This window comes from Molothrus aeneus, chromosome 12 (assembly GCF_037042795.1).
Source record: "Molothrus aeneus isolate 106 chromosome 12, BPBGC_Maene_1.0, whole genome shotgun sequence".
Lineage (NCBI taxonomy): Eukaryota > Metazoa > Chordata > Aves > Passeriformes > Icteridae > Molothrus > Molothrus aeneus.
Window position 1 is genome coordinate 12697489 of NC_089657.1, and position 24297 is coordinate 12721785.

The 24297-nt window shown below is 41.2% G+C and overlaps 1 protein-coding gene across 4 annotated transcripts; it reads right to left on the reverse strand.

Moving 5' to 3' along the window:
• Positions 1-86: 86 nt before the first annotated feature.
• On the reverse strand, positions 87-23260 carry CCDC66 (coiled-coil domain containing 66). 4 transcript variants are annotated; one of them, XM_066558036.1, is made up of 19 exons: positions 23216-23260; positions 22214-22278; positions 21440-21462; positions 20166-20583; positions 19200-19335; positions 18926-19029; positions 17884-18002; positions 16955-17131; positions 16042-16173; positions 13784-14034; positions 13343-13427; positions 12388-12549; positions 10849-10996; positions 10297-10419; positions 8784-9262; positions 7752-7789; positions 7246-7502; positions 6226-6353; positions 87-489 (listed from the first exon to the last, which is right to left on the reverse strand). In XM_066558036.1, exons 1-19 carry the CDS (start codon positions 23224-23226, stop codon positions 409-411), a joined length of 2937 nt encoding a protein of 978 aa, XP_066414133.1. In that variant the 5' UTR covers positions 23227-23260; the 3' UTR covers positions 87-408. The 4 variants fall into 4 exon arrangements, with proteins under 4 accessions (XP_066414133.1, XP_066414135.1, XP_066414134.1 ...); XM_066558038.1 differs by lacking the exon at positions 16042-16173; XM_066558037.1 differs by lacking the exon at positions 21440-21462 and having other exon boundaries at positions 23216-23248.
• Between the last annotated feature and the right edge of the window lie 1037 nt (positions 23261-24297).

Consider the following 24297-nt stretch of genomic DNA (forward strand, 5'->3'; position numbering starts at 1 on the left):
CACAGTATAATGCTGAAAGGTGGCTTAGTATTGAAATACAGGCGGTTTTGTATAGCTAAAAATACCAACAGATATAACTAAAGCCATTCAGAATACATCTTCATCTTTTTATTTATCAAAATTCACACATTGAGTTCTACAAAAGCCCATGCAACAGTTTACTTCCATGGTTTTGGTGGTTTATATTAAATTGACACTTGTATTCAAGTAGCATGAAAACCATTCTAAAGAGACAAACCATGATGAGTCTAAATTATCTTCAATATAAAAGGTAACATGACCCCGTAGTCTATCAAAATTCTCATAATTTAATTTTCATAAAAAAGCTAGAGGTGGTTTGTAATTAATTACAGTAGCAAAGTGCTGTGCATTTCCACTTTAAGGATTCAGAACATTCATATGCACCTCTCAAAACGGTGGCATGAAGTTCTCTTGAGCTACAATGGGAATCAGAGTGTTCTCCAACTCCTTCTGCTTCTGCAGGAGGCCCTGAAACAAATACAAATGTGAATGTTCTGTCCTCTCACACAGCCTGAAGCAATGTAGCATCATTGTTTCACAGTTAAAAACAATTTCCTTGTTAAGGCCCAATGTTTTTTAAGTACCCAACTTCAGAAAAAACAGTGAAGCCTCAGGGAAGAGGGACCTTCTACAGCAGCCTTGGATGTGTGACTGGAGTGGAAGCCAGGCCAGTTTCCAGGGATGACCATACAGAGGAAGAAAGGGACTTTTCCATGGTATGAAATGCAACTTTCTCATCCCTTGTGCACTGTCTCTGCATTTGCAGTATTGTAGTGAATTCCTGAATGAAGCAGAACCCAAAACCCTGATGGCACTGGCTTTTAGCCTAAACACAAACAATTCCCTTCAGGGCCACTGGAACCAGACCAGTGTCTGACATTTCAGGAGACTCAGAAAACTGTCAGAAGGTTCCTGCTGTGTCAATGGTTCTGGTAAGTACTGATGATAGAGAAAACCTGTCACAAAAAAACTCCTGGAAATGTATCCCTGTCTATCAAGTCATACATGATAGAACTATGACAAGTATGTGAATAAATTAAATTTTTTTTACTGTAATTAACAGGATCATATATATTGATACATCTGGCCCCTTATCAAATAATCTGATACCATAGAAGTTTGTTTTTTAAAAATGAAAAGGTAATTATTTTTCTCAGGAGTTACAAGGCCTTTCTCAAAGATAAGAGTTACAGGCTGCTGGCACAGCTCACTCCAGACCTAATGCAAGGCAGCAGCTCCTACAGCAATTCAGGCACAGATTCCTGGTGGCACCAAAGGAAAGTCAGCAAAGCAGCCTGCAAGACTTCACTTTGGCTTCTTCTAAGGCAGCAGCTGCCTGGCTGCCTACTTTCAATCACTTGATGAATTGCTTTCTAATTAATCAACAGGATCTGCTTATTTCTATTAATGGGTCAGTGTTTTCAGTCTCTGTGTCAATAATTAGTATTTTTGCAGAGCATTTTTTTGCATTTAGAAGCATGTTACAAAACCAAGTTGTAAAATAAACTGCCCTAAATAGACCAAGAGTGGAGGAACAAGTACCCCTGAAAGCTGGCAGCTGAGTGTGTGTCACAAGGGTTGCTCAGGTACTGGACAGGGGCTCAGCAATGGGAAATGCCTCCCCAGAGAGCCGTGGGGTGTGTCCCCACCCAGCCATTGTCACCTGCAGCCCTTGGCGGTGCTCTGGGTACTACTGACCTGAGGATGAGTCCTCTTTCTTAAACTTGGTTCCCTTCTTTTTTACAAATAATTCACTTTGCTCAGCTTATCCACTGACTTTTATCCACTTCCTCAGTGAGGAAAGAGAGTCTGTTCCTAGCTCCTACAGCTGCTGTGACCTGAGACACAGGAAGAGATTTGCTGTCTTGTAGCAAATGCAGTGACAGACTCACCCTCCCTCCTCTTCCCTGGGTCAGCCACTCCCCCTGGGCTCTGACTGCACCAGCCCAGCGTGGAGTTCAAAGACTAAAGACTGGTTGAAATTATGTGATTATGTGAATTCCCCCAAACAAAGCAATGCCTAAATATGTTGTAAATATAGGTAGGTATGTATGTACTCTGAAACTATCAATCCACTCTATATATATGTATATATAAATGCAGAAGAGCAAGACTAGACAATCTTCTGAAACAGAAAACTCAGCTTTTTGTATTTCAGACGAAATCCTGCACCATTCATACTTTCTCAGTGAAATAACTGAAGCAAAACAGGTGTCATCTGTACATCAGGAGGAGTGCAATACTTTGGTATACAAGGTATACTGCAATGGAACAGCTCATGTCTTAAATGCCTTCTGCAGCTGCCAGGGTATTTAACAAGGAACTCCACGTGTTTCAAATGAACTCTCTTGCAGAACCAAGATCTACTGAAAGACTAACCTGTTACTTTTTAGCCACTGCAAAATTGACTGTAAGTTCACGTGGCTTCTCTGAGTTGCCAACTTTAACCTGTTTACATAACCAGGGTTTTTGTAGCCTCAGCAAGCACAGGGATCAAGCTGTACCTTGAATCTGGCTTCACTCTTCAACAAAATGGCACTGGTAAGTGAAGTGAAATACAGAACATGGACTTGCCTCAGCAAGGTGAGGGGCTGAGGGGTTACTGCAAACTGTGACTGTGTCCCAAGAGGGATCTACCCTGTGCTAGGGGTGATAACTGCAACTGCTTCCCAAACAAGGACCTAGCCCTGACCAGCTGAAAGTGATTGTAATGAGTTCATGTCTTAGTTTGTTCATCAGGTTGCTAAAAAGACTATAAAAAGGAGAAAAGCCAATAATAGAAAATCCGCAAGGATAGATGTAACCAGCTAAAGATGAATATAATGGGCTAATATATTGCAAAATAACTGTCATGAGGCCTAAACCACAAACTGTCAGAAGCTTATATGGTGAAAGGCTAACTAAGCAATGTGTAACTATGTAGCTATGTGCCTATATATGGTAAAGGCTATTGTAAGACCTCGAGGAAGAGGACGGGAGCCTTCGTCCAGGCGACCACCAGCAGGCAGAGTAAGACCCCCTAGCAACTATCACACAGAGAACACCTGAAGGACCCCCAACAACAACAACAACAGATAAAAGGGGACTGAACTGCCGGGGGTGTGGGCCGAGGGCGGAGCGGTGACTCCCGGCCACACCCAGCGCTCCCGGCTGGGTGCAAGGCTTTTGTTGGCTGCACCCAGCGCTGTGATTTGCCTGTTATCACTTGCTCTATCAATTGACAAATTACATTTCATTTGGACTCACTTGTCGGTGATTGGTTCCTCACCGCAACTGGTAACAGTGATAACCAGTGGAAAACTCCCAAAGTGGCAGCAGAAAACTGAAGATGCAAAGTCATAGGTTCTGCTAGAGCAGATATGGAACTAGAGTGTAATCAGTGAAATAGGTAGAGGTGGCCCATAAGTCTGAAGCCATTTATTATATTGAACAATAGTTTTTGATAAAAGACACTTAAAAGTATATCAAGGGAATCGCAGAAGTTAATAAATAACCTAAAATACACTATTAGGAAGAACTTTGATCAGATATTTAGATAAGTTAATAAATAGCCTAAAATACACTGTTAGGGAGCCCTAACTTTGATCAGATATCTAGATAAGTTAATACATAATCCAAAAAAACACTCACAGAAGAAACTTTGGAATTAGAATATTTGAAGAGAAAGGCAGAAATGGAAGCCAATAAGTTAAAGTGACCTGCCAAGCCGTTAGAATCAAGCCAAGTACAACAGTAACTTCTGCCAAGCCATGGAAAGACATGCCAAGAATAACAGGAAACTGCCCAAATTAGGAAAAGCTTAAAATTTAACTAAGGAAGACCAAGAATTCCCGGAAGACTCCGCCTGTACTCCTGCCTACCTATGAATATGCATGTAATAATGATGTAATCCTTCTTCAAAATTGTACAAAAACCTGCTTTTGCGGTACATAATTCAGAAATCCATTTAGCGATTTCTCCAACGCGTTGCCAAGAAATACCTCCTGCCTATAGACCTCAAATCCAGTCTCTGGGCAGCTTATTCTCGCCTTTTGGGGCAAAATTCGGCATCAGTCTAACATGAAGATCTCTGTGTAGTAAAGGAAGATGTAGTTATTTGTATTAGATTGGAATGGTGTGTTGTATTTGTAAGCTGAAGATAAGAAAACCACAAGTTATGTAAGGCCCCAGCCCCCCAGATCTGGGACTCCAAGATAAGTAAGTGGCAGGGATTGGTGTCAGATTTCTATAAAAGCTGGTGTGAAATGGGCAATGTTGGGATGTGCAGATGGGTGTGCTGACCCCTCATGCCCCTGGCACCAGTAAAGGTGTCTTTACTTTGCAGTCCCTGCTGTGGAGTAGATTCCTTTGGATCAGAAGCCAAAATGCTTCAAAGCTGTAGATATTTAACAAGGATGTTAATGAGCAGTGGGGAAGACCAGATCCAGTGAAACCAATGTAGAAGCTGTTAGAAACTGGAAGCCTTTCAGTGTTCTTGGGTCACAGCTTTTCTTACTGACATGGGGAGAGTCATGAGCCTTTTTTTGCACAAGGAGTTTACCTACTGCTGAAGCACTGTGGGTATGTTATAAATGGCTCTGTAGTAGTTGGCTTTTGCTACAATTTATTTGCTTTAATTATTAAATTGTAATTGTTTGCAAATAATTATTGAAAGTTTTAAACTGCTTTTTAATGATTTTAAATGATTTGTAATCATTTGTGGCCAGTGTAACAGGGAAAGCAAGGCATTCACAAGATGTAAGTGGGCTTGTGAAAGATGCATTTTAAGATATGCTGGCTATTGCAAAATGTACATCTAAGATAGCATAAAGTGGAGAGCAAAGACCCTGAAAGGAAAACTACCAAGCCTAAAAGTGGCATCCAAAGACCACCCTAGACTGCTGACATCTGCAACTACTGAATTGTGCAAACACTGCAAAAATCTGAAGCAAGATTGTAGACAATGAGCTCAAAATAAATTTGCAGGCATTTGAGGAAGTAATGCAACTGTAACAGTATAAAAGACTGTGAGCTGAGGAAGTGGGTGTGCCACTAGCTTTGCCATGCACCCAGGCATGTAACTTTTGCTTTATAATTGTCCCTTATTATCGTTTATTGAAACTCTTAAAAATTAAAGAGTGGGATTTGTTTCTCACAGTGTACATGGCAGTGCTTCTGTCTTTCTAAAGCACAAGAGGTAATCAATAGCCTCAACTACTGTTAATTTTGTTGTGCTTCATTGTCAGATTTTCTTCCCTTTGATTATTCATGAAATTTTCCTCTCTGAAGGCAGAGAAAAATCCTGTTGCTAGCAATAAGGTACATTTAGTTTGGACCCATTCAAAAGCAAAGGAAGATACTGGTATATGTTTATTTTCAGGTTCTTCACAATGAAAAGGCAAGCCTGAAGTAAATAGTTTTTTATCTTGCAGGTCTGTCAGGCCACTTGGAAGCATAGAAGAGAATTGCTCATGTGCATGTCCAGACCTGTGGCTTCAGAGGCCGTGGCCACACCTTGCTGCCAACAGGTGCAGTATCCAATGCACTCAGGCTCTGATAACCATTGCCAGTGCCTGACTACAGAGAGAGCAATGCACACCAACACACACAGCCTTAGCTCAGGAGCTCCTGTGTCTGCGCCTTCAAGCTCACTTTCATTTGCTTGTCAGAAAACCTGGCTGGTTGACAAATATTGAGTTTGCTTTTTACATGTTAACAAGTAGCAGCAGTCTTGGAAGGATTTTTTAAGTGTTCATACTTCCAGTTACAAATTCAGTATTTTTCCAGGCCTGACATGAGACCACCCCACCAACCCCACGGTTCTGTCCTGACCTGGAAACAGCAGAGGGGAAACCTCATTAACAAGGTTCTAGTGTTGTGTTAAAACTCTGTTCTTCTGAAACTGATACATTCTGTATAAACAACCCTAACCATAGAAACCTGGACACCAAACAAAGTAATTTCTCTTGGTTTCAAGTTTGCTCAGGCACTTCACTGTTTCATAGCTGATTTAAGGACTAAGGGGTCCATATTTTCTCTCTAAGGACTGTCCAAAGATGGAAGCAACAGGTGAAAAACAAAATTAGTAAAATGGAACAAAAGTAGAGGACAGGGCCCAAAATATAAATCAAATGATGGAAATAGAATTAAAGATAACGATGTGATGATTTTTACTTCAGTATACACACACATACACGCACAGTTAGCCAATAAATTTCTGCTTACCTGTCGTAATTTTGACAATCCTTTGAGAATTTCTTGTTGTCTCTCTCTGATTGTAACGGCATCAGGATTCAGAAGAGGATCTCTAACATGATCTGAGCTAAAAATCTGTTGTGGCATTTGGTAAGAATCTAAAAGTAAATATATATCAAATCAGTTAATAAAACACTTTATTAATTTTCTTTTAATTTTGAAGCAGCAGATTTTGAAAGTTTATGAAAATCAGGGGTTGGTTGCTATTGAGATTATAATATCTATTTTGAAATCCAACAACACTTAGATTCCTAAACTCCAATCTCGATACAGTAAGGAAGAAAGTGCAGTCATACTTCATGAAAGGTAAACAAACAAAAAATCAGTAACATATTTGTTGCTTTGCTGATTTATTGCTTTGATGCTTTAATATATTACTATCTTATGTTATGTTAATTTTGGCTTACATTATACTAGCTTGGTGGGCATGTGTAACCCAAAGGTGAATTAAAGGACATCGAGGAAGAGGAGAGGCCTTCATCAGTGATGGTCCCCAAAGAGTGGTGCGACCACCAAGAGTGGTGGAGCATGTGCAGTAAAGGTGGTGATGAGGGTGGAGGTAGAAGGGTGATGAATCGAAAATGGGAGGAGATGGCATTGACACAGGGCATAAAGGGGGGGAGTCTTCACTTGGCGAGCTCCTCCATGAGGTGGCGGGGTCCAAGGACCCTGCACTCCCTACCCCGCCTGGTTATTTTTGCTTATGCGCTATTATTGGAGCCAAATTATCCCTTATTTTAACCAAATTATATTGTCAATATTTCAAGTGTATCCGATTTCATATACTTTAAGCTATTCAATTGAAATTGCTGCTATCTTTAATATTGTTTGGTTTTTTTTGATGATGGGATAATTGGGCAAATATAGCGAATATGATTTGGTTGCAGAGCCTTTCTGTGCGCTGCTGTGACACAGAGAGGTTCCTGCACAGTGCAGTAAAAAGCAGCAGCACTGCAGGTGAGGTTTCTGCTCTCCCGGCTGCTGTCATACCGTGGGTGTGGTGAGTCGAGGGCCGGCTGGGCGGTGCCTCCGGGGGCAGGCAGAAAACCTCCCGGGTGCGCACGTAGGGCACGAAGCGCGCCCAGGGCGGGCTGGGGGCGGCGGGGCTGCTCCGCTGCGAGGCTGCCCGCGCGTCCAGCTCTCTGCCCCCCAGCTGCTCCATCACCGCGACAGGAGGAGCCTGCATCTGCCTTTGCTGTACTTGGAGTAATCGGTTCCTAACTGCTGGAACGGGCGGTGATTCCGATCTGTGTGGAACAACTGAAGTTAGAAAAAAGCTCAAACAATACTTCAGTAATGTGACTTTCTCAAATAACAGAGACTATAAGAATCTTTGAAGGACAAGATTTTTGTTTATTTATTCTGCTTTTATACCTGCAATCTGTATGGTCTTGTGTATCTTTAATAGTAGACAATTAGATGTATCTAAATTCTTTTAAAAAAATCAGGAAAGAAAAGCACATGCATTTCAGTAATGATGCAAAGTATTGACGTACCTTTCTTCATTCAAGTGATTCTTATGAAATTTTTCTTCCTAGGAGAAAACCAAAAAAGTCAAAAATAAAACCAAAAAATCTCTGTGGTTTTTATATTAAAAGCTTTGATTTTTCAGAGAAAGTTTGTTCTGAAATTCCAAAAGGACTTGTTTGACCTGGGTTCAGGAGAAAGGTATTTATCAAAGATTTACATTTAAGAGACTTGTAGTGCCCATGAAGTAAATCAACAAATTACAGGAGGACTTGCTCCAATTTTCTGAATTTCAAAGCTCTAAGCACTATCAAAAATACTATGTCTATTCTCCTGTCCTTGGAACATAGGAATTTATAAATCTGAAAGGTTCAATCCAAGATTATTAAGGGAAAGGTCCAGAATTCTGTTATTTGAATGTGTGAGAGAGTGAGGTGTTTATGCATACAGAGTGGACAAGTTATGGATATAGAGAGAGGGCAAGAGAGAAGCTAAAAATATATTTGATAGTATTTTCTTCAAAAGACTTTTTTTGATAGTATTTTCTTCAAAAGACTTTTTTCCAGCCACAAGCTCTACTGATCTAACACTTACTGCAAATGGAGAATGACTCCACTAAGAAGGATGCATTTCTGTGGCAGTGGAGTACATCCTCAGTAATCCATATTCTTTGCAGAAATAAAACATTGTTTTCCTGAGCAGGTGCTGCTGTAGCTCACCTGTCAGCACAACACAATGACTGGACAAAAAGGAGCAAGTCAGTGATGTCACTGTGTCCTGCACACTGCTTGCATTTAACCTCTGTTTACATCATGAATCAGTGTTAGTCAGCAAATGAAAAGGAATCAACTTTGGCAGACTGAAATGCCAGTAAAAACTCAGTCACAAAATCTGAGTCTGTTCTTCTGCTCCTGATGAACAACAGAGTGCTGACCGAAGGATGAGCAATAGGAGAATTTCACTGCTCCAGTTACATAACTGAACTCCCACCCAGGTAAAACTGTGGGGAACAAGAGTTTTTAAAACACATCATTGCTCTCAAAGGGCAGACAGTGACCCACCTTTCTGCCTCTGTGGCCCTTCCTCTTCCCAGCTGTTTCTTCCCGGGGTGAGGCAGAGCTGGCTGAGTGCCCTCCCCTTCTCGCACTCAGCCGCCCGGGGCTGTTCCTTTCCAGCAGCTGCAGCAGCTCCATTTGCCGGCGCACCTTGTTCTCCTCCCTCTGTTTCTGCAGAGCTTTGGGGTACCTTTCTGAGGCTGGAATGTATCTTTTCCCAGGCTTGTTTATGTTCCAGTCAGGTCTTTTGCTGTATTTTTCCGAAGATTTAATGTGCCTTTCTTTTCTTGCATACTGCTCATATAGATCACTGTAAATACCACCAGTCCCTTTTCCTGGAAGTTTATTTTTATCCATATAATGCATTTCCTCCTGGTATTTTTTGCTGTTAGACATTTCTTTATATTCTATGGAAATATCAGGCGATTCACAACATGCAGGTCTTTGCTCAGCTGACTCTGTGTATGCTGAAGTATTAAAGCAATCTAAAAAAGAAATAATTGTATTTTAACTCCAAGTCTGAGCTATTCAAATTACTTGATTGACTTTTGTATATGTATCAATCTACCACTACTTATTTTATTTAAAAAATGGTTGCTACAGTTTTATAATGCTTTTTTATTCTTTTTTTCTGTGGAAGACAGATAGAAGTAGAAGTAAACTGAAGTAGAAGTAAACTCAGTGAGGAAGGGATAAAACACAGAAGACTGGATAACCAAATCAAGTTACCTTAAAATTTTGGACCTATGTGGCTTGTGACCCTAAGTTGACACAGCATTGCAGACTATGGGATTTGTCACCAGTGTAAAGGGTTAATTTCTCAAGTTAATTTCTCATCAAAAGGAGAAGCCGATGAAAAACCACAAGATAAATATAACGGGCTAATATGTTGCAAAATGTCACAAGGCTTAAACCACAATATGTCACAAGCTAATATGCTGAAAAGCTGAATGTGCAATACGTAACTACATGCAGCCACACTCCTATATATGGCAAAGGCTATTGCAGGGTCATCAAAACGCTGAGAGAGAGGACGGGAGCCTTCCTCCAAACGACCACCCAAAGGCAGAAAAACCCCCTAGCACCTATGGGCGCAGACACAGAGAACACGGGAAAATGCACAGCCATGGTGGATCAGAGAGGCTGAACCGCCGGGCGGGCGCGAGCCGCTGGTGCACTGGAGACTGCCCGCTGCACCCAGCGCTGTGATTCGCCCGTTATTGCCTGCTCTGTAATTAATAAATGACAGCTCATTGGGACTCGCTTGTCGGTGATTGGCTCCTCACCACAAATTCTAACAACCGGTAAGTAACAACCATCCAGAAATGTCTTTTATTTTAAATAATGATAAATAGAGGAATAAAGTAGTACACTGTGACAGACTAACATGACTGTGTCAGTGCAAGTATTTCTTTCTAGCTTTATTCCCTGGGAGTGTCAATGATGTGGCTCAGTTTGCCAAACAAGCCCCCCCTGCCAGTGTGGAGGTGCCAGAGTAAGCGAGCTGTGGGCTCTGTACCTGTCTGCACCGCCGTGTCCTTCCGAGGGGAGCCCTGCAGCTCAGGGGGGCTCTCCACACCTGCAGGGAAATCAGGACTTTGTGCTGAAATGCCAGAATTACAGTTGTCAAACTCTGTATCACCTGAAAAGGGGTAGAGTTGTTCCATTTAGTAACCTGTGTTCAATTTAAACTATGCTACAGAATTATCAGGCTGTTGTGGTTTAGAGCTCAGTGCAATACTGAGAACTGTGGTCCAAATGCCAATGCTCTCCCTTTTCCACTGGAAATCTGACAGCACACAGGTCTGAATATTCCTGTGCATTCCTGCCAATAGCTCTGCATTTCTTCCTTTATGCAATATTGCATTTGAAACTTACTAAAACACAATATTCTCCATAGGAGTTAACACTTAGATTTGTTTGAAAGGTAAATAAATTGTAATGAAATTTGGTTTGTGACCCAAATTCAGACAGGGAAACAAAAACCAAAAAAAAACTACCCCAATCTCAGAAACAATTTGCTTTTAACCACCAAAGGAACAGGGAAACTGAGTGTGAGATTTATACTTGCCACCACCAAGACTGTTCTGAAGTTCTGAAATGTCATGTGCCTTCTGAGCCAAGGCTGGAATGTGCTGGTCTTGTTTTGATCCCTGGGCTAATTCCTGAGCTTTCTCCATTGTCTGATAAAGCTCTTTGGCTTTAAGAGTTGCGAGTTCCTTTCATAAAAAAAGAAATAAGATAAATATGTGATTATTTGAGAATAAAATCAATTGGATTATTTAATGACCATATAATCCTCAAGGTTTATATGTATTTTTATTTGGAGAAAGTATTTTTCTCAAAACTAAAACTAGTTAAGTACAGTATGTAACCTATAATTTCTGTGATTATAAGTTCAGAACCTCTGCTGTACTAACGAAAGATCTTCAGTCTTAGCATTAAAAAATGAGCATTTATTTCCCTTCTAATAAATTCCTCTTTTTCTAGATGCCATCTGATGTCAGCCATCTGTGACTTCCTGTAACATGTGCTTTAATGAAATGAAAGGAGCCCAAATAAAAGTAATAAACCCCATCTTATGCCTACTTGCACAGGAAGGAGACAGTAAAAGCTCCCCAGCAAATGTCAGGGGGTTACAGTTCCCTGACTCAGTGGGTTCAAGGTGCAGGAGGAGACTGGGCCAAGGAAAATCTCATTTCCCAACTGTTATTAGCAGCTGATCCCACTCCCTCCTGCATTTGCAGTTGGAAAGAACTGGTGCTGTCACACCAAAGGAGATGAGCAATTACAGAGGATGACTTTCCCATGTTGAACCAGTCTGTTCAAGCATCTACAGGCAGATGCCACACAATTCCTTCCAGAAAATGCAGAGGAATCAGCAATCCACATTTCTGCAGGCTCTGGAGAAGAATGTTTCTGGAATCACCTTGTCTTATGACACCATGGAATCTGCTACTGTTCCAAAGAGGAAGCAAACAGTAATAGCTCTGCTGTTCCAAAAGGAAGAATGAAACATCAGACCAAGTGTTTAACCTTCCACAGGGGTTAAAGGAGAGATAGAAATGCAAAATCTGTATTTACCAAAGGTAAAAACCTACCTTTGGTTAATATGAAAGCACTGTGTAAAGCTCAGCAACAACTATGCAGGGGAAAGATGGAGAACCTGAATGACTTTTAAATTGCCTTTTCCAGACTATATCCTAAGAAGTCTTTAATTCAGACTGAAAGCACATTCACTTGGATTAACTTCATGGTACTGAAGCACCTTAAAAGCATCAAGTTACCAATAACAAGGACTGGACCACATACTTTGAGGTATTTTTTAATTTTAAATTTGCATTTTAAAATGGATGTTTCTGCACTATTTACAACTACATTTCTGGTTTTGCCAGTTCTTATAATTTCTCTTCTGAAAAGGCCCTTGTTCAAAAAAAGAATCTGGCCTTATTCTTGTGGGGCGTTGTATATTTATTAAGAAACTCTACATTTTGGATAGTTTTCATTTTCAAAATGATGAGCAAAATTTTGCAAGTGAGGAACAAGAACTGTTTTCCTCAAAATTCAGTGTTATCACTGACTATCTGCACTAAAATAATCCAAGGCCCACCTCCTTTTGTTTTTGTTTCAGCATTTCTTCTTCAAACTGTTTCTGCAGTTGTGCTTTTTCTCGTGCCAGGCGCAGCTCTTCCTGTTGCTCTTCCCATTTTCTCTGCTCTTCCTCCAGTTGTTTCTGCTTCCGTTTTTCTTCCACCTGAGCCATTATTGCTTTCTGGCAGGATCAGGAAAAAAAAGGACAAAGTAAAAGATACAACATTAACATATTGCAAGGTATTTATGAATGTATTTTTGTATATGCGTAGGATTGGATTTGTGACGAGTGAAAAGAAAAACCTGGAGATATTTTATTTCAAACACTCCTGGTTTTGTTTCTGGAAAACCACCAGCCCAATTGAGCAGTCTGAAATACTCAGATAGAAAAAAGGAGCTTTTTATGTTTTAGAAAATACTTTTTTTTTCTTGTAAAGAGATGAAGGTCTGATTTTCACCTTATCGGTTAAAAAGCTCCTGGTAATCCAGGAGTTTGATCCATCAGAATAATGGTGTGATCAGAACAGTCTCTACATTTATATTGAGACTTTTTCACACCGTGCTAGAGACACACTTTATTAGGGTGCCACAGAGGTTAGGTAAATGTTAGTGAAGTAGATAAAAAACTAAAGGTTCATGGAGTGGGAATCTGTAAATATCAGATTTCTCCTCCCTATAACAGTGAAGACTGAAGAAAAATGCACACAAACCTGCTAGAGCTCTGAGGACTGAACTGTACCTTTTTTTGAGGCAGGAATTCAGTAACAGAAGTGCAATAATCTTGTACAAATATTGAAAGAGAATTGTAGAGTCTGACTGAAGGAAATACTGCCAAACAATGCACATGTCATCTGAAGTGTAAAAGTCAAGTGCCTCCCCAGGTTCTGGTATTAAATCTCATGCTTTATTCATGAGACATTACCTTTCATCCTCTCTGTTATTAACAAGTGTGAGGCTTTAACACCCGAGTGTACCTGGTGTTCCAACTGCTTCTGCCGCCTCCTGTCCCTCTCCTCAATCTGTGCAGGGTCCAGCAGCGCCGTCATGGAACGCAGGAAACTGAACAGAGGGACATGTCAGTGGTTCTGATCATGGCAAAATAATCCTTAAGCCTTCCTTAATTAGAATCAGTTAGGTTGCATTTTCATATTGAGGTTATTCTGTTAATTATAAGTTAATATATAAACTAATTCATAGATTAGGAAGTCCTTTTCATTAAGGAACAACATAAGGTTATTTGCAGTAATTTTCATTAGTAAACATTGGCAGCACTTGTGTCTTTCAACAGTGAAACAACAGGTATTTGAAACAAAAACAAAAGTCAAATGAATGTAAAGGATTTTATTTTTTTCTGGGGAGGTACCAGAATAAATGTACTGGCTGGGAAAATAATAACCCTTACAAAGCTCACTCACCTGACTCTCTGACTTTGTTCCAAAGCACCATTTTTAGCAGCTTTCTCTGCAGTTCCCATCTGTAAGGGCAAGAGGTTGCCTAAAGCTGCAGGGGACAAAGGGTGAATGAAAGCAGTCGGGTCCTTGGGGTCTGGTGACAAGGAAAGACTTTCAGGTTTTCTGTGCATTCCATTTAAGGGGTGTTGTGCATTAGCATTGAAGTGCTTCTTAAAAGAATCAAAATGCATTTCCCATCTGTCATGCTCTTCTGCCTAAATAAGTATCAAGCAGCAACAACAAAAAAAGAAAAGAAAAAAAAGAGAAAGCTTTCAGTTACACTGTGTCTATAAAGTGTAAAGTGTGGTTAATAAAACAGACAATACACATTTTGTACACCAGGAACATTTGAAAAGCTAAAATGCAGAGAGAAGTTAATTCCTTAAGTGAGAAGACAATTAAAATTCAAGTCAAATCACAGATTATAATGCTGATCCATACCTGTGATAGTATAGGGATAAAATGTTTCTAAAATCATGGGCTGTTCAGGGGAGTTGGAAAGAAAGGTTGGGCTTGGTAGGCCCTGGGAAAATGTTAAATGAGGCTTTACTGGATCATGTGAAACTGCACCTGTACAATCATTTAATGACTATGATAAATGATACGATTGTTGCATGATAAATGATTGTTAAATGTGATGACTGTTTGGTAATTGGATATAATTATTGTTTAAGTGTAACAGGAATCGTGAGACACAATATTTGGGGGGTTTGATGGAAATTACAAGAATCCATGCTTGGATGAAATTAATGTATACAATAGAACAATATAAGTTTAATAATTAATATGTAGTTATATAATGATCAGGGTATAAAAATGTGCTCATCCCAAACCCATGCTGGAGTCAGATTTGTGTCTGTACCCCTGACACCCAGAGCTCTTCAATAAAAGCACCTGCATGTAATCATTCTGTGATTATGTGTTCCTGAACACTAACACCTGGTCAGCACAAACATATTACTACTGCATTTTCATGGAAAAAAGGAAAGGGTGACGCCCTGGTGCCTGCAGCCCTCCTTCCACAGCACACCTACCCAATTAACAAGGCAGCTAATGAAGGAACATATCCCAGCTGTTTTCTCTTCACAGTTAAAAACTCGGTTTACAAAGGAAGCCTGATCCCCTCAGCAACTTGGGAAAAGACAAGAATTGTGCTGTGTGCAGGTTTGTAACCACCCTGGCAGCAAGGCTGGCTATGGGGAGCAAAGAAAGGTAAGGCTATTTTCTTTCATACTCTCTGGAAAAGTGCTTACTTTTAAACTTTTTTATAGCTGCATGACTGTGTATTTAAAAAAAATATTTCTAGGAACAGGATTTTGCTGTCACTGTGACACATTGTACTCAGTTTATCTTTTCTCACCTCCTGTAGTCTGCACAAATTTTCTTTTTCCCAAGTGTTTAGCCATGATCTCTACACCACCTTGCAAACCCAAGTGCTTCTATGCATGGTGGAAAAGAGAAAGAAACTACTACTGTTTGAAAAAATAGAACTTGTAAATTTTTATTTTGCCTCTCTAGTTAGGCTTGACTTGGCCTTGGGGAAAGGAATTTTTTGGACATTTTTAGGAGATGTGGCTTTACTGTAAAGGAGATGGGCTGAACATAGCATCAGATAGGAGTAGCTCAAAGATACCCAGAAAGATAAAAGGCCATCAAGGGAACATCAACAAAACATTAGTGGCCATCTAAAAAACATTTACTCTCAGATGCTGCCTTTGGTAGAATTGGAGACATCTGGTAAGAATGAAAATCTAATTAATACCAGAGGCAAGCAGGTTAGGATCCAGTGGGAAACTGAATATTGGGGTTTGCTCAGCTCTAGCCGAATTAACTTAAAAACAGTGTGTCTCTATGGGTTTTGACTGTATAAAGTTTGGGGAAAATCCTGCAAAAACGTGTGTTTGGAACGTTTTCCTTGGCACATCCTGGCCAGAAAATAAACTAATGCCTGATTCTCTCTCACTTCAAATATAGTGAAAGAAGGTTTTATTTTCTCCTTGATTGTCGGTGATGCTGCCACTGTCTCCATCCCTGTAGCAAGCCCTCTAACACACCAGACACTGAAACAGTGACCAGCCACTGGCTCAATGTTCAGTAAGTGTATCCTTATGGTGAAAACCTAGACATGCTGCACAAAATTTCATCTTTTTTGCCACTTCACTAATTTAATTTTTCATTTCTTAAAACAAACATAGAGAAAGACTTCTCTAAAGCACAGGTACCTTTGATAAATTAAGTTTTTCTTCTAATTTTCGTAGTTTAGCTTCTTCCCTCTGCTTGTCCAACTCTTCAAGCCACTTCTTCTGTTGCTCATGTTTCAGAGCACTAAAAGGTCGCTCCTGTGGCACAGCTTCCTGAAATAAGATAACTGCTAGTTCTTCTACCAAAAATTAAGTATCTTCTCTAGCCACATAATGAGGACTTGGCAGAAAGCTCTGCCTTCAGCGGGTGAGCAAAACTGAGCCTTTCTCTAGCACAATAAAAGGATGTAACTTTGTAACTGTAGCAAGTACCTGACTACTAATAGAAAGATGAATTCTGAATATTACTCTAACTTGAACTCCAGAAAACCCTACTTATTTGTATCATGAACAGAAATTCCTTTTTCTTCCTCTGGTTCACTGCTCAGTCTGTGTTCCAGGCAAATTCAGCACCACAATCTAATTAGCAGTGATCTGTCTGAAATTAAGGAGCTGCCATCTTCATTTTTCTGTTTCTGCTTAAGGGATCTCTGTACTATTTAATAAGCTCCAATGGCACTGAAAATTTCCAATGCCATCTAACAAAACCTCTCTTCAATCACTGCCTACAAGCCATAATTTAAGACCTACTTCTTGAACCTTCTGCCATCAATATAATTTATTTTATATCGGTTCCCACTTCTCTGTTTCTTCTGCACATACTTAAAAATTAATTAATACTGCATGTCACACCTCTAGTATTGTTCTTCACATCAGCCTGGAAGGAAGTGCTGTCTTCAAAGCATTGATATTTTGGTAAACATTCATTCAGACAAAGTTATTTATACACAGCAAAAAGGTCTAAGGAAATCTTCTGTTCTAAAGGAACTTATTGAGACAAACATTTGCTGTTAATAAATATGTAAAAATACCCTGCATACATTAAAGATCTTACCCTGAAAGGCAATGCTGCACAACTGCCAGCTGGGAAGTCAGAAGGACTGGACTCAGAAGTCTGCCCAGCTGGAGCTCTTGGAACATTCAGTGCAACTCCATCAGCCTCTGTGGCTAAAGCAGCTGTACAGGCAGAGCTCTCCTCAGTGCCATGGATTGAGTCAGCTGCAAGTACTGTCTGCAAACAAAGGGACCATTTTAAGACTTTAGTTCACCTTTTTTGTTTGTTAACAAAATTATACTTCTAGAAGCTGCTGTTAATTAAAACCTCAGCCCAAATTTGTAACTAAGCATTATTTATCCATTATTTATCAATTATGTAGATTGAAACAAATTCTTATAGGACAGAGTGAAAACTTTGCTAGGAATGCTGAATGTGCCACAAAAAAAGTGCAAGTTGCTTTTGCTGAAAGAAATGATAGCAGATACAACCCTAACTTCTGTTCAAGACCAATAATTTTCACTGGAGAAGTCTCTTGAGAGTATAATGCATTTATCTAACACACTGGTTTCAGAATCACACCTTTTTAAAAAGCTAGATGTCATACTGGCTATGCTAATTATGTAAGTAAGCAAATATATGTGAGAGCTCATGAACAATGTATGTAACTATATAGCCAGGAATCAAATTTGAGACTATTCCCCCAAAAAGAACAAGAAAAGATTTATACTTCTTAGTTAGGAATCTAAAGGGACAGGAAAGGGTTGTTCCTGCTATAAAGATCTTAAGCTGAAAAGTTATGACCTGGAGCAACAAGTAAGTGTGGACCAGGGAGCTGCAGCAATTCATGCCCTGAGAAGGCTTAAAGCAGCACCAATATTGGATTCTAGAGAATTTGTACAGAAATGAAATCTTGTATGAATTAGGAGTTACACTGTTCTGCAACAGGGCTGTGGAAACTGTGCTCTTTTGTTTATAGACAGTCTTACCTGGTCTGGGTCAGGTGTTTCCACTTTAGGGGTTTTCTTACTGCCAAGTTTTGCCCAGAAATAACCCACTTCTCCCTCCAAAGTTTCTTTCAGCTTCTTCTTCAGCGCTACCTGTTCATCTTAAACGAACAGAAACAAACTCTTACTAGAGTTCCTACTGCAAACATTTAACAGCTAAAAAAAATAAAAAAGCAATGCATGTCTTCCCTGTCACTTGGACTGTGAAATGGACACAAGAGTCTGGCCAATCCCTCAGGACCTTGCTCCTAAGAGCACAGTGGGCATCTGCCCAGCGATGCAGAGGTGAGTGGGGAGTGTCTCTGGGGAGATAGAAAACACTGGAGTAACAATTTCCCAGGGAAAACCAACAAATAACCAAGTATATGAACTCTCTGTTTTGTTACACCAGTCTTGAGCTACTGTAGTATTATTAAAATCAACAGAGCCATAATGGAAGCTACTGACAATGCAGAATTAAACCTTGAAACCAAGTGGTCTAAATCCAATTTCAAACCAAAACAAAGCACTTGTCCATGTGACTCATAAAAAGCTTAATTTGTCAGAGAGAGTTTACTACTGTATTTAGCAGTTTTTGTTTCCTCTGGAGAGTTCCCTTGATTGGTGATGGGGCTGGACTGGAAACTCTCTCAAGTTCAAATTGCAATTTCATACACTCAGTCATGCTTGTAGATGCTGTTCCCATTAAAAACCAAATGAATTTTTTAATGATAATGGCTGTCAATTACTTTTTGTCAGAATGTGACAAAACTGCTAGCATGTAGCACCTAAAATACAAAGCATAACAATATATTTGAGATAATATTTAATTGGCAAAGAAGTGTTTCTTGCAAGAATTTATAATCTTTGGATAAACTTTTGAAATTCAAGAATCTTAACCTGTCTTGGAGCCTTATTTACTTTTCAATTTATAGCAACTGTACTGATCTAGGTAAATTTAAAAGGGCATAAGGAATACCAAATTTCTTGGTAGCTGAGTGTAATAAAAGATATATCAAAAATGTATTTTATACATCATAAATACCTAATTCCTTCTTCCATTGGGCCTTTTTAAGTTCCAATAAGGCTTTCTCCCCTTCTCTTTCACCCAAGGTACTAAACAAGTCAGCAGGTTTCCATGAATCCTTTCTAGAGAAAAGGAAGGAGGGGGAAGATTTTTATCTAGAAACCTGATCTGTTAAAATTTTAGAGGTAACTTTTTAATTAGTATTTATAAAAGATATTTGTTATTAAGAACATATGATATGAACCTTTATTGGAGACACAGCTTTTGTACACAGTAACACAAATGTACCTACATAACATTCTGTCCTGGCTGTGGACGTGCTTCTTGTTTCCTGCCTGAATCAGAGTTTGCTTCATCTGGGACTGGGGACACTTCACAATCTTTCTGGAGTGGTGCTGTAACATTTTCCTCTGATGCCTCATTAGTAGCTGTGGCAGAACATAAATATATAAAAATGTATATTTAGCCACTAAACTTGCTTCAGCTTTGAGTAAATACTCTGAGAGCAGCAAAAGCTTGCAGATTCCCCACAATTTAACAAAAGTGGTTTCAGCCCTGCTTATATAGTTAAGGCAAGTACCTTCACAGGGTACTTTTAAAATGCTGGATGTAGTAATCACTTATTCTTGGAAAGGGCTCAGAGTTTGGGACTCTAATTAAAGTGCAGGATGTCTTATTCTTGGTGCCAAAGCTGACCCCCTGCACACATCCACCAACAGGAGGAAGGATGCAATAAAGGAGGATGAGCAACAGTTCTTACACTTCTGAGTGTAAGAACTGGGGAGGGGAAAAGAAAAATGCTATTCACCACTAATAGTCCAGTTAGGCTAAGAGACACAAATCCAACTCTGGCCACAGGAAAATGGCAGAACTGCTCTTGAGACACAGAGGGGAAGGCCTGAACTCTTCACAAGCCAGAAGGGCCCTTCTCCTTGGGCAGTGGTACAGTGCAGTTCTGTGGTTTTTTCCCCACTGTAAAATGGTTTTTATTTTGCATGGAACAGTGACAATGTTTCTTGCTGGTCTGCTCTTCAGAATACTGGCAATCTAACAAACAACCTTTTTTACTGAAAATGCTTGGCTCTCACAGTAACAATGTCACATTCATAATGGCAAATGGTATTTTGTCTGAGACCATCCAACCTAAGTGTAACATCTCTACAATGTGCAAATAACCTGAAATTATCAACTCCAAGTTAAGCTTTCCCATTTTGCTCTGTTTCCATGGAACAAATGCATCCAATGGCTGGTATCTTACCCATTTCCTCTTGCTTTTCATTATTAGTCTCAGAGATGCTTCTTCCTTCTTTAACAATCATCAAGATCTGTTGAAGCTGTGCTTGTGTTAAACACACCAAACTTTTTAAGTCTTCAGCTGATACATGTGGGGCGTGAGGTTTGTGTTTAGTTTTTTTCACAATACTAGCATCCTCTGAATCAGGATATCTGTTTGTCTTATCTCTTTGGAAAATTGAAGAGTAACTTTTAGTTGTGGCTTCATGTGAGGAGTGTTTATTGACTTGCAGTTTTTCACCTTTTGTCATTGATAAGCTTGATTCACTCCTTGGCTTTGTTAAATTTTCCTGCTGGATACAAGCATTTTGTGTTGGCCTCAAGATGAGTCCGGTGTGCTTTATTCTCAATGCCTGTTTAGGTGCTCTGGCTTTATTACCCATCTGTTAAAGCAAAAAGATTTCACCATCTATTAAATAAGGAAAAAAAATGTATTTGTAACAAATGAAAACAAGACTGAAGCAAGAAAATAAGTGTCATCTTTCTTTTCTGTTCCATCAGTAGTAACTCTGTATGAGCTAATGAAACATCTTCTCAAGTATTAGGAAAACTTTGGAAGAGGACACAGCACCTGAATTTGAGTATTTCAAAACAACTGTATGAATAATAACTTTATGTAGCATGACATTTAAAAGAATTAACAAGAATTATTTCTACTTTGGTGTTTCTGAATGGGAACAGGTGTTTCCTGGCTCCACATAGGTACCTATTTTCATCACACAGCCAGCAGTATTTCAGTCCTCATTCTGCCACTCTGAACTAACTTTTATTCTTTCCAAGGTCCTTGGTGCAAACTTGTAATTATTTCCTGTCTATTGGGACCTTTTCCTGCTTTTTATCTTTCCCAAACCCACTCCACTGCAGTTTACTCAGAGACAGCCTGTATGATCAAACTTGAAATTAAACACACTTCAGATCTCTATTTTATCAGAATCCCTTTAAGGTCTCTGCAAGTTCTGATTTAGATGATTCCCTCTGCTGCTCTAACTTCTTGGCCAAGGAAACTAATGCATTTTGAAAGGTAAAAATAGTCACAAAACTTTGAATTCATCCTTTTGAACAGCTATTATAAACCTGAGAAATAACAAAATATCTCAAGTTAAAAGAGACTCATAAGGACATTTCTCTTATATTTCTCTTTCATAAATATAATTGTTTCCAAGTATTTATACAGTTCAATTTCTCTAAGTTTCTGTTAACAAATAGTGAATTTGTGTGTTCTAAAAATTTTACACTTACCTTCATAGCAGGCTTTGATTTATCTTTTGGGAAACAAACACAAACATATGAAAGTATTTAATAACAACTTGTCCCTGAAAAACAATCTTGAGAAATTAGTAAAACATTATATTCATCTGATTTTTGTAAATCAGGGGGAAAGTACTTTTCCTGTACCATCTGCCCTGACTATGCAGAACAGTTAGGAAAAGTAGACTTGTACAGAAATGTATGTCTGGCAAATCACAAAGCTGGAATTTATTGCAGAGACATATGTATGACAAATCACAGAAATAGAATTTATTAACACTTATACTGGAAAATAATTATTTCAGATGGTAGTAGTGAGATTTGGGCCTAAATAAACTGCTTATTGAAATTTAAAAATGTTTACCACAAATACTGAAGCTGCTTTAAGAACGTGATTGTAATGATGTCATGCTGTGTAAATTAAGGTGTTATTAAGCCTCTTTTATCCTGGCAAGTAACCTGCTATAAAGTTACAGAAATTACCATCAAGTTATGCCAGTTGATACACAATAGCACTTAACTTGTTATTTTAGTGCCAAGCTAAGCAGTGGAGACTGTCTGCCAGCTGTTCCCTGGTGCACAGACTACTCAGAATTCATCATCAACCTACTGTTGAGAATCGAGCTGGTGAGAGAGAGGACTTATAAATAACAATGCACAAACATGCTTCCTAATCTCAAAAATATTTCAGGAAAGCTGCGCTTTATGTCTCTTGGATATTAGGTTTAACTTCAAGAAGCTTTAAAGATTAAATTAAAAAAATACCAGAAGAAGCTAAAATTAGCCTAGGCTTTCCATCCAGCACTTCAGTTTCGAGTTTCAGTCCATCACTGCAAAACGAGAGAGAGAGGAATCTGAAATATGAAGTAATCTGATAATGGTAAGATTTGAACATTCATAACAAGAACAATTATTGTTGTTCCAGATGGTCCTTCACATCCCAAGCTTTGAGAAGTTACTTAAAACAAAGAAATCAACATATCTTGAAGAAGGTGTAGTTCTATTGATACTGAAAACACTACAACTTTGCTTGCTGCAAAGTAGATCTTTAACACTAAAGGTGCCACTCTATATCGTTACACAGAGCAATACGCCTCAAGAATTTAATAATCCAACAATATAAATCACAAATCGCTAACCAAGCCTCCCGGAAGGCCAGTGCTGATCACAAAGCGGGGCTGTATTCTGGAAAGAGCCTTTGGTTGTGCTTCCGTGCACAACAATTCACCTTCACAAGTGGAACAAGCGCTGTTAGAAGCGTTTGGGAGCAGCGAAAAACGTGGCACTGTCCAATCCCAACTGCCTTCCTTTACTCCGTGCGCTGGGACAATCCAACGTGACGATAAGCGCTCCAAATACCGCTTTATCCTCACATTGCATTACAAAACGTTAACAATGAGAAAACCGAGCGCAGTTCGAGCTCGCACGCAGCTTTGTGAGGGGCACCTCAGAACGGGGCACTGCGGTGAGCGGGGCCCGGCCCGCTCTGTGCCGGGAGTGTGGAACGCTACAACGCGGAACGCGGTCCCGGGCATCGCACCCCGCACCGCTCCCGGAGCCCGTCCCGAGGCCCTCCCACGGGAAGGGTCGCTGGCCCCAGCTCTGTCCCGCAGATCGCTCCTGCTCCCTCGGCCGCGCGGCACTGCGCGCCCCGGCGCGGAACCGATGCGTTCCGCCGGGCCGGGCCCGCCACTCCCCAAACAGCCGCGTCCCGCGGGGACCGCGTCCCGTCCCGCCCGGCCCTGCCCGGCCCCGCTCTCTCCTTACCCCAGGTTCATGGCGCTGCCCGGCGGCCGCGGAGCTCCGCGGAGCCCCGAGCATCGCCCGCCCTCAGCTCCGCGCCCCGCTGAAGGAGCCGCGCGCCGATTGGCTGCCCGCGGGGTGCCTCCACCAATGGGCACCCGCAGCACTGCGGGGCGGTGCGGCCGGGAGCGCTGGGAGATGGAGTCCCGCACAGCCCGGGCCCCGGAGCGCCGGGGACGGGTCCGATGGAGTCCCACACACCCCCAGGGAGCGCCGGGGACGGGTCCGATGGAGTCCCACACACCCCCAGGGAGCGCCGGGGACGGGTCCGATGGAGTCCCACACACCCCCAGGGAGCGCCGGGGACGGGTCCGATGGAGTCCCGCACAGCCCCGGGGAGCGCCGGGGATGAGTCCTGCACCTGCCCCATCTCGGGGGATGGGGTCTCGCAGCCCGGCCGAGGGTGCGAAGCAATTGCCGGGCGATTATCCCCGGCCTCGAGCAGCTGCGGAGGACGGAGGGAAAGCAGGGGAACGAGGGGCGGGCGGGGGGAGACAGGAGATCGGTGTGGGGAGAGTCCGAGCCGGCCGCTGCCTCCGGAACGGCCGCGCTGCGCGGGAGGGCGGCGGCTGCTCGCTCGCATTTTCTTTTCATTTCATTTCATTTCATTTCATTTCATTTCATTTCATTTCATTTCAATTATTTTCTTTATTGATTTATTTTCTGGAATGGTTTGGGCAAAGCGGACAAGGTAGGAGAGGGGCGAGAGGGTGAAGGTGGAGGCTGAGGGCGGCACGGCGCTCTCGGGTGTCCCGGCACTGCGGGGGGAGCGGCGGCTGCACGGTCCCGTCCGGAGAGGAGAGAGCGGCAGGGAAGGGAGAGCCGGGACAGTGCCCGGGGGACACTGCCATGGGGACACTGCCCGGGGGGACACTGCCCGGGGCCGGAGCGGAGGCCAGGGAGCTCCCAGCGGAGCCGTGTCCCGGTAGGAGCCCTCCCGTCCCGTCGCTGCCGTGTCCCGGGGCGGTTTCTGCGTCCCGCTGCTGCCGAGCCGTAGATTGAGCACTGCCGTTGTGTGGGTACACCTTCTGGAATAATGGGACCCG